The sequence below is a fragment of the Homarus americanus genome, unplaced genomic scaffold (genome assembly GCF_018991925.1).
Source record: "Homarus americanus isolate GMGI-L3 unplaced genomic scaffold, GMGI_Hamer_2.0 scaffold26351, whole genome shotgun sequence".
NCBI lineage: Eukaryota > Metazoa > Arthropoda > Malacostraca > Decapoda > Nephropidae > Homarus > Homarus americanus.
The window spans coordinates 3,971,781-3,981,829 of NW_024724368.1; the positions used below are offsets into that span (position 1 = coordinate 3,971,781).

At 36.2% G+C, this 10,049-nt stretch overlaps 1 protein-coding gene across 3 annotated transcripts; it reads left to right on the forward strand.

The window, feature by feature from the left end:
• The first annotated feature begins 1,769 nt into the window (after nucleotides 1-1,769).
• LOC121864178 (mitochondrial chaperone BCS1-like) lies at nucleotides 1,770-10,049 on the forward strand. 3 transcript variants are annotated; one of them, XM_042363178.1, is made up of 10 exons: nucleotides 1,770-1,882; nucleotides 2,687-2,834; nucleotides 2,946-3,157; nucleotides 5,705-5,844; nucleotides 6,390-6,584; nucleotides 7,185-7,354; nucleotides 7,855-7,918; nucleotides 8,816-8,933; nucleotides 9,205-9,340; nucleotides 9,845-10,049. In XM_042363178.1, exons 2-10 carry the CDS (start codon nucleotides 2,724-2,726, stop codon nucleotides 10,028-10,030), a joined length of 1,332 nt encoding a protein of 443 aa, XP_042219112.1. In that variant the 5' UTR covers nucleotides 1,770-1,882; nucleotides 2,687-2,723; the 3' UTR covers nucleotides 10,031-10,049. The 3 variants fall into 3 exon arrangements, with proteins under 3 accessions (XP_042219112.1, XP_042219111.1, XP_042219110.1); XM_042363177.1 differs by lacking the exons at nucleotides 1,770-1,882; nucleotides 5,705-5,844 and adding exons at nucleotides 2,224-2,469; nucleotides 3,804-3,943; XM_042363176.1 differs by lacking the exon at nucleotides 1,770-1,882 and adding an exon at nucleotides 2,224-2,469.

Below are 10,049 nucleotides of genomic sequence, written 5' to 3' on the forward strand. Positions count from 1 at the left end.
GTAACACAAATATACACCATACAATAATATATTTTTTTCTGGTAACGGAATCATAACAAACCAACGAATATAGTATAGAAATTAACACTAGAAGAATGCAGTTTAATAATAATTTTAAGTACGAAGGCGTCCTCCATGTGGCTCCTATCTTCTAATTTAAACGTACCGAGTGCATCTAAACTTACTGATAAAATCTATGTAAGATTTGGTCACTTTGTGGGTCTTTTTTTTATCCAATTAAGAAAATCTGCGGCCTACCTTTTTCAACATGATCTGCCCACTGCCATTCAAAAAAGTATCTTGTAATAATATCTTACTCTTTGGCCGGGATCTTAGCCAATCGTATGTACTCGTGTTTTATTATTTTGGCTGCTAAGATATTATGGAATCAGAAATAAAACGTGAGACCAAATGAGGGATATGTTAGTTTACTTGGTGAATGGTATCACTTTAATTGAAAATAATTTATATAATATTTCAGTTATAATTAAGGGCTAACTATTTCATACATTTTCAAGAGTTCTGTATTAAATATATATTTAACAACTATTTTTATTTATTGCCTTGTCTGTTGTGTGGGTTCAGTACTGTATTCAACTCTTTGTTTCATTATATACAGTGACTTACGGGGTCCCGGTGTGCTTTGACACTTGTACCAGCCGCTACCCTGACCAACAACCCCAGACCAGCCACCGTTTTAACAATAGGATTATTCAAACTGGCACTTTCCTTTGTATAAACGCATTTTGTTGATAGTTGTGCAAAAGCTTTAGAATTTTCCTCTTGGGTTTATATCATACATACATTCACCGGTATATACAAGTACACACATTATATATATATATATATATATATATATATATATATATATATATATATATATATATATATATATATATATATATATATATATGCGTGTTGCAAAGCAGAAAGGTACAAGCTGACCCAACCGAGCATTTCAGGTTGACTCCTACACTAGCACTGGACCAACCTGGCTACGCCCTTAACTCGTGAGACATAAAGGCAAGCATGAACTTAGCATGCTTCCCTGTTGGGCGCTGTAAACGCTTCACCTTACACAAGGATGTAGGGGAGGTGCCCAATAAATGAAAAAAAAAACCTGGCCAAGGAATATTACAAGGACCTAACACTCCCTTGTATTTTCTTACGACCCCGAGACATGCGCCATCTATTGGACAAGCCGGAAATCATAAAAAATGGTCCTTACTGTTGCGCGAAATTTTTTATTAACGGTAACACAAGTATTTTCCTCTTGTTTTAATTTCGATACCATCGGCATTCATTTAATTATCTAATTTTATTATTTATTATTTCACCACTTATCACCTCATTAAGCGTTCGGACGGTTTGTCTCTTTCTTTGTTAGTATTGTTATGAACAATATTGTCCAATGTTAGTACAGGAGGAAAGTGGAGTACCCAGAAGAAACTTGATATAAGTATGCTACGTTCAGCTTAGCCAGTCTATACATCTATACAGTAATGGTAAATATGAGCATCAGCTATCAAGGAAATGAAATTTAAAGGTGGCTCATTCAGCCAGGCTGAATGGAAAGGACCTGGAAAGTGCCACTAAATTACTGACTTTTTTACTCACGGATATATGGTGAAATGATAAATTAAATTGCAATTTAAGTCACTGCTTCTGAATTAACCACATAACTATAAACTTACCTTTTCCTGTCTTTTGAGAAGAAATTAAACCTTAGCTCTCTATCATATCCCTTTCTTTTCCCACAAACAACACACCGGTGGCGAGCGTTTGGAGCCATCTTTATATCTGCCGCCACCGACCCGGCCAACAGTGAGGCACAAACACCAGCCATCCAACGCCACCTCTACGACAAGCATCCAACTAATAGGTATTTATTTTATCTTTTAAGTCTAATAGTTCTTTATAATAATCGTTACACTGGACCCATGGGTAATAGCCGTTACTGGCCTTCCATTCAATATAGATATAATCATCATTATGAATCAGTGAGCGTAACAACAGTGAACACTTGTAACTGTTCAATGTCTATTTGTTTACCTCCATGTTGGTACTAATTCCTTCTACGGCTAGTCTCACAGTTAAAGTACAATTTATAGTCAAATTAAGTTATCATAGCTATTTTTATATTATATTTTGTCATTTTTATCAAATTCAGTTCCTGTCTTATAATTAAATCAAGTTAAATATATTATATATTAGTTTACACGAGTTTGTCTCCACCTCATGGGTAACTAATGCCGACGTCCTTAAAGATCCGGCGAAGGAACATTTATGTGAGAAATTGTAACTGTGATACATTATGAAGTTTATTTACATCTATCCCTGACGAAAACCTCAGTAGTAATCATATAAGGTCAAGAGCTACCTGGGATGTATTAAAAAACAAGATGAGTGAACAAGAGGCAGGAAGTAATATCTACACAGACAACTAGTGCTGACCTGTATGTTCTATTGGTAAGTTTACAGATATTGGTTATAATTGATGGAGCCATTCAGGCTATCACTGGAGGGCAGTTGCATGGATGAACCATTAACTGGAAATATAGTAATACTAGACGTGAGCAGTCTGACCTTGATACCCTGTTAATGATATTGTGTAATGGATAACATGTACCACAACGCCAGTGAAGATTATAGTGCAATATACTATTCATGAATTATTATCTTTCAGAATTATCGAAATAATTGTGAAAATTTGGTGCACAACAATGGGTTTTCAAGACTTAATATCGTCACTCTCAGATAATCCTTACTTTGGTGCTGGCTTTGGGTTGTTTGGAGTTGGAGCTGGAGCAGCAGTTTTAAGAAAAGGATATATGGTAAGAACATTAATAAGTTAAACAGTACATTAATGGTGATATTGCTTTGTAACCATAACAGAAAAAGTTGTGCACAATCAGTAAAATCTTTTATAATTTCTGTTACAATAGATGGGGATGATCCTGTTCCGGCGGCACTACATGACAACTCTAGAGGTTCCGTGCCGTGATAAATCGTATCATTGGCTGCTTCAGTGGATCACCTTAAGAGGTGCAAGAAAGACACAACATCTTAGTGTAGAGACAAAATTTCAAGAAATTGAAACTGGTAAAATTACCACTCGTCATGATTTTATACCCAGCGTTGGTGAACACTTTTTTTGGTGAGTAGGAAATTTTTGTTTCAGTCTCATGAGTAACTTATTGAGAGATGAAAGAATATAATAAAATTATGTTCCATGTGGATTTATAGGTTGTTACCTGGCAGTCTGTTTACATTGATGACCTGAAATGGTTTAAGGTGCTTAGTTTTGACAAGAAGCTTCAGATGACTATGAATTGATTTAAAAGATCTATTAGCAAAATCTTATTCATAGAGGCTTTATAAGGTTTTTAACCTTTAATTTGAAAAAGTAAAAATCCTACTCAAGTCTGCCCTTTCAGTTTGAAGTTAGCTCTGAGGGTCTTTGTAAAATTGTTAGGAGTTATTTTGGATTTCATTTGTAAAGGGATTTCGTTTCATCTATCTTCACAAATGGCCATTTGGGGTCTTTCTGAGGAAGCAGTGCACTGTTTTACTCTAGCACTGTATCGAGTATCTTTCCCAAGCAGAACAGGGAGAAGGCCAGAACACTGTATTGTTCTCACAGTTGTAGGCTTTGTTTACAGTACTATACTGCACTGTATACTGAATGGTTACTGAAGTAATTATATTTTTCTAATTGTTAAAATACTGTTGTTGAACCTATCAGTTTACCGGGTAATTTAGATTTATAAAGTTTGAAGACTGTGATAGGGTGTCACCACCAGGTATGGCGGGACATGGCTGAAAGTGGAACGTACAAGAGAACAGCACACACTAGACCTCCAGCATGGTACCCCTTGGGAGAATGTAACTTTTACTGCATTTGGAAATCAAAGAAAACTCTTTCTTGATATCATTTATGAAGGTGTGTATGCATAGAGACCTTATAAATTATTGCATTGACTATCTTGTTCATAAATACACAACTTGTGAAGGCATATTGTAGAAATAGGTTTACACCCGTGTATATTGTTTTCCTTTACTCTACTGTACCTTTTTACAGTTCTGCATACAGTGCTTATCACAAATATTTCTACTTATGTCCAAAATCCAGACAACTCATGTCATATAGGCTGCTGATAGAGGAATTAAGGTATAATGCCCCTCCTTCATTTATGTAAGCGTGATTTCATTGACACACTTGGTTATGCCAATCACTGTCCACTTGCCTCCACATTACACCATCCCCTTATTTTGGGTGGCACGGTGTAGCAATTGTTACTCTGAGCAAGCCTTAAGTGGGCCAACCCTTCTCATTCATCATGCTCCACACACCAAGGTCTATCTCTGCCAGTTAGATTCCATCCTCTCATGGGTGTTCGTCAACTGACCAACTATCACCGCCATCTATACTGTACCTATTTTTACCGCTCTTATGACATTAACCCCTTAGGTACGAGGGGTTTCTTAGTGTTGAGTAAAGTCATCGGGTGTTACCCAAATAAAATTAAGTGGCATCCAGTATTGAAGAGGTTAAAACAATAAACATAATATATAACAGTTCATAAAAATATGATCTAAGCTATAGTAATGAATGATTTATGGGGGTCTGTGTGCCTCTTGAAGGTTTTTGCCTGTGGTTTGAATTTTTTCTTTTAAAATAGCATTGTGAAAAACAAAATTTGCTGTAAGAATCAAATATTTTGGTAATACTGTACATATTAAATTGCTTTACCCTCAAAATCCAAACTACAAATGTACAGTAAACGAGGACTTCCTGCACTTAAAAACCTTAATTGGTGAAGTACATAATACATTAAGAAAAGACAGGTATGGATATGAGGATGAAATACATTAATATACCTGTACAGTATAAGGTTATTCAAAGAAAAACTGGCATGTTACAGGGTTCTCAAGAGGTCAGAGAATATCTTGACCAAGGTGGTTGAACAGGTCTTTTACTCATACTGTAATAGTTTGGGTTTGCTACACAGCTTCAAATGAGCTTTGCTTTAAGAGAAGAAAGTGTTGTGTCTGTGGATTCCTGGGCCATCTTAAATGGTCTCCTCTTTATTCAAGTTTCTCTACTAAGAGATGCTTCCAGTTTATAGGTCTTCCTTTATGCTTAAAAGTATCAGTAGCTCAGGAGACTATAACACAAAACAAACAGGAGTAGTGTGAAACATCATTACATATGAAAGCTCAGGTTAACATGTGAGAGATTTAATGGCACACTACTAAATTGTGGTGTACTGAACTGGCTCTCTGATCATCAGTCTTCCATCTGGATACATAAAGCTGTTATTGTTTATTCTATAAACTCTTTATACAGTACAGTATTTAGTTGTATTTGATAAGGTTTGGGGAGACTGGTGTTAGCTTAAAAGTAAATAATATACCAATTCTAATGCTGTTTCCAACCCATATGTAATTAACTTATGCAGTAATGATAGGGTTTTTCTCTGTTGATTTATAACTGTCTTCATGTCCTTGGTTATTTAAGGTAAGTTTTAAATGTAGTGTAATGCCATACCATTCATACACATATTCCTTCCATATTTTTCAGAGGACCTTAGTGAAGTTGACAGTTTAACTTATAAATATACTGTACAGTATAAATTTAATTAAAGAATTTATTTTCTTTCAGGTAGTTGTCAGTGAAGAGATATTAATTTATGTATTTCAGGTATAAGAGAACTTGGATCCGAGTAGAACGTTCAAGATCACAACAAACTTTAGACCTCCACATGGGTGTACCATTTGAAACTGTTAAACTTACAGCCTTTGGCAAGAATAAGGACCTGTTCATTGATATTTTGGAAGAGGGTTAGTGTTGGACTTGCTTTTTTTCTCCTTAAATTAAAGAATTATCTGAATGACTGACTGTTTAGAGCTGACTGTCATGGGAATTCATGTGTTGAACCTGAACAAATGCCTCAGATTACAATCACGATCTGCACAGTAAGGAGGTTGTTCCAGCTCTGATCTTGGAGACAAATAAGTCTTCTCCTTGTGGTAAACACTTACATTGAGCATTCTGTGGACATCCAGTCCTTGGTAGTTCTGTAGGTTTTAGATGGTGTTGTGAGGATTACTGTGTTAACCACTAAAGTGTTTGGTTAGCTACCCATTTTATTTCAGGGCCACCACCTCCAGTTTGTCAATCAGCTTATCTTTGTGAAAATATACGTTTCATAATTACAGTACAGTATTTAAGACTATAAATTGATTTATCAGTGGCATTTTAGTCTCTATATCGATACCTGTTCTTCTTTATTATTTGTCAGTGACTCTTCCATGGTTACTCATTCCTTCCAAGAGGAAACTTCCAGTAGGTGTGGTTTATATTGAAATTTTCCATTTCTTGACAGCTCGTGATTTGGCAGTAAAGCAAAATGAAGGGAAGACCATAATGTACACTGCCTATGGCTCAGAGTGGCGGCAGTTTGGCAATCCTCGAAAACCTCGCCCACTCACCTCTGTTGTACTTGATGAGGGAGTCTCTAATAAGATTGTAAAAGATGTTAAGGAGTTTATGGATAATCCTAAATGGTACTCTGACAGAGGTAAGACAAACATAGTTCTTCAATTTCCCATTTCTCACACACAGTACTGTACACACAATACTGTAACTTAGTACTTGTTCTGGCACAAACACAACAAACTCCCAACTATTTACTCTTACTAAGAGTACATATTTTGACACAAGTATATACACAGTCATGTATTGGGACAGCTTTAAACCTTGCTTCAAATTTCCCTGGTGGCATCCAGGGGTAGTATGCCATCAGGTAATCACAGCTAACCCACACGGTTGGAAAATGGCCATAAAATAGTAAAGATGATGCTGATGATCTTTCATTGTTATTAAGTTAAACACCCAGTACATTTAAAATTCACAGAGTAGAGTAATATTATTGATAGCACAAGGTGTGTAGGGAGGGAGAGAATAAATGAGTAAAAACAACAGTAACAGCAAAAACAAGAAAACAAAAATGAAAATAGCTATTGTATATGTGTATGTACAAGTATGCATGCTGCATGTACACTGTACAGTCATTCATTTCTTTATGCTATAATTTTATAAATGAGTAAGCAAATTTTTAATAGTTAACATCTAGAGCTTACTAAATATGACCTTCTTAAACGATATTGTGTTTCCTCAGGAATCCCCTATAGGCGTGGTTATTTACTTCATGGTCCTCCTGGGTGTGGCAAGAGCTCTTTTATAACTGCTCTGGCTGGAGAATTACAACTTGGCATTTGTGTTCTAAACCTCAGTGAGCGAGGCCTTACTGATGACAGACTTAACCATTTGTTGGCTCTGGCACCTGAGGTTTGTGGATTAAATTACTGTATTTACTGACATGCTGCTTTCATCTAGTTACCAAGAGTAATTCATTGTTTATCTAGATTTCACTTATCCAGATTTTATCTCAATGTTAGTACAGTACTGTAGTACAATACTTTATTTTTATGCCAGTCATCTGCATCCCCTTCAATCTGTTCCCTTACTGTATTGTACAGTGTTAATGATACAAGTTGTACAATTTGTTATGTATTTCAAGCCAGTAAGTGATAATTTTTAGGAGTTTTATCATATGACCAGGTTCAAGTAAAACTTCAGTGACCTCTATCTCATCAGCCAGAACTCCCGGTGACCTCTCATTCCCATATATTCCTACATATCTCCTAAATTCTATCAGAATAAAAAAAGATCACTGGGATTTTTTCCTCCACGAACCTGCCATATGAATAGATAGATGTCACTTGTCAGATTAAAGTTCTTATATTTATGCCGAGATGTGAAAGATTGAAGATATTTCGTCTTTACAGAACACTATCATTCTACTGGAGGATGTTGATTCAGCTTTTGCTAGCAGAGAAGAAACTGCAGATAGTAAGTAATGACTCTGTGTGAAATACAGTCTCTCCTCGACTTACGACGGGGGTCCGTCCCGACGACCAGGTCGAAAGGCGAAAATAATACATAGAAATTCTAAAACGGGTGTCTCTTTTTCTTCTCAGCACCACGAGAACTCTCACTTTTATGCTTGCCAGCCATTTTAAAGGGAATTACAAATGAAAATTTTGTCAGTACACAGCGCGATCACTAACGTCGGGACTCAAAAATATGTAATGTGAAAAATATTTTATACGACCATGGTCGTCGAATGTCCGGGTTGTCGTAAGTCAAGGAGAGACTGTATAGTAACACCATCTTTGCCCCTTCATATATTGTTTATTGTCTTGTGAGAAAGATGGCATTAAGAATTACTTTATCACTGAACTACTGTACATTCCCTAAAGTAAATGTCATTTATAACATAAGCAGATCAGTTTGTTTCGATACACTTATGCATGTACAGTTTATTTCTATACAAGAACTGAGTAGCTGATCAGTACTCACTAATGTAGACCTCTACACTCATTTCTACTGTTATTTCTGTAATTATTACCATTGTTTTTACCCCATTTAGGCCTACACTCCTCAAACTTACTTGATCAAACTGGCATTCATCATTCACCACCTTAAAAATGTTTTTATTACATACCTTTTCCTTTAAATTCCAGCGCTCTGGTTAGTAGCCAGTCACTCGCTCGGCTCCCGCCAAGTTGCCAGACACCACTATTTGAACGAATCATACTGAAAACAGTGATATCGCTTCTTAGGCCGATTGTACTTCACCAAAGTCCATCACATACTTTAACTAGCTACTGACGACTTGACACTAATGCATTGTAATTTTCTTGTAAATATCACATGGTTATTAATGAGAACCAAATCTTCTCTCAGTGAAAGCTGCATACGCTGGCCTCAATCGGTTGACCTTTAGTGGACTTCTGAACTGTCTTGATGGTGTTGCATCAACAGAAGCAAGAATGATGTTCCTGACAACAAATTATCCTGAAAGGTGAGCTGTTCATAAGTTGTTATAAGACATAAACCTATATTCAGCTGATATACAAACCATACTATGATTTAAATGTCATAGAGCTGCAAGGAAATACCCTGAGTTGAACAAAGTCCAGGACAGTACTCGAAAAATGTCTGATTAACCATTTACGTTGGATGAGTAAAGCTTTCTATCGCCTTCTTGAATATCCCAGAAAACTTCAGCAATAGATCTAGTCAGAATTCTAAGCTTAGACATTAAAAGTACAACTACTGCACGTTTGTTTCAGACTTGACCCAGCATTGATACGCCCAGGCCGAGTAGACATGAAGGAGTATATTGGATACTGCACAACTCACCAGTTGGAGACAATGTTCTGCAACTTTTATCCTGATGTTTCTGGTCTAGCTTCAACCTTCTCACAAGTTAGTAACCCTGTAGTTCTTAATATTAGTTTTACACAACCAAGTTAACTCTGATATCCACTAAGAATTTAGATGTCAGTAGCAAATTATGTGAGTTTGGATATACAGTAGACTGGAATGTGAATGGAATTAGTAAAGTAACAGGAAGAAACTAATATTCATCTCATTCTTTGTGGCAGGAAACAGATTTGTTAAGTGTGTGTGAACCAAAGATAAAAATTATTAAAAAGTACTTTTAAATGGAGCAAGAAATGTAGATTTAGACCTTGTAGATGATAATGGCTGTGTAAGAGAAAGTTTTAGACTCCGGAAGATGACGAGAAAGTGGCGAGAGAGAATAACTGTGTGTGCCCGAAGCAAAGATAGAGATGTACGAGGGAATCTTTTTGGGTGTGAAACTTGACTTGGGATGCAAGAGGCAGAAGCAAATAAGAATGGAGTGAAAGATACACTAGAGAAAGTCATCAGAACTCAATGAACTGTTATTTATGTTACTTCTTCCAGGCTTCAGGAAACTTGGGAGTTCCACTGAGTGCAGCAGCAGTCCAAGGTCACTTTATGATTTACAAAGAAGATCCTTTAGGAGCTGTACACAACGTTATTCATATGGCCACTGAAAATGTCATCAGGAGAGATACCATACCCATGAATAGAGAGAATAGTGTATTTGATATAAAGAAAAACTTGTAAAAAAAAAAAAAAAAAATTA

What these genes read in the sequence shown, in the direction of transcription:
- LOC121864178 (XM_042363178.1), top strand. Translation starts at nt 2,724, where the DNA reads ATGGGTTTTCAAGACTTAATATCGTCACTCTCAGATAATCCTTACTTT. An exon ending in TGTTGGCTCTGGCACCTGAG is followed by an intron (nt 7,355 to 7,854) that starts GTTTGTGGATTA and finishes TCGTCTTTACAG; the next exon opens with AACACTATCATTCTACTGGA. An exon ending in CAGAGAAGAAACTGCAGATA is followed by an intron (nt 7,919 to 8,815) that starts GTAAGTAATGAC and finishes ATCTTCTCTCAG; the next exon opens with TGAAAGCTGCATACGCTGGC.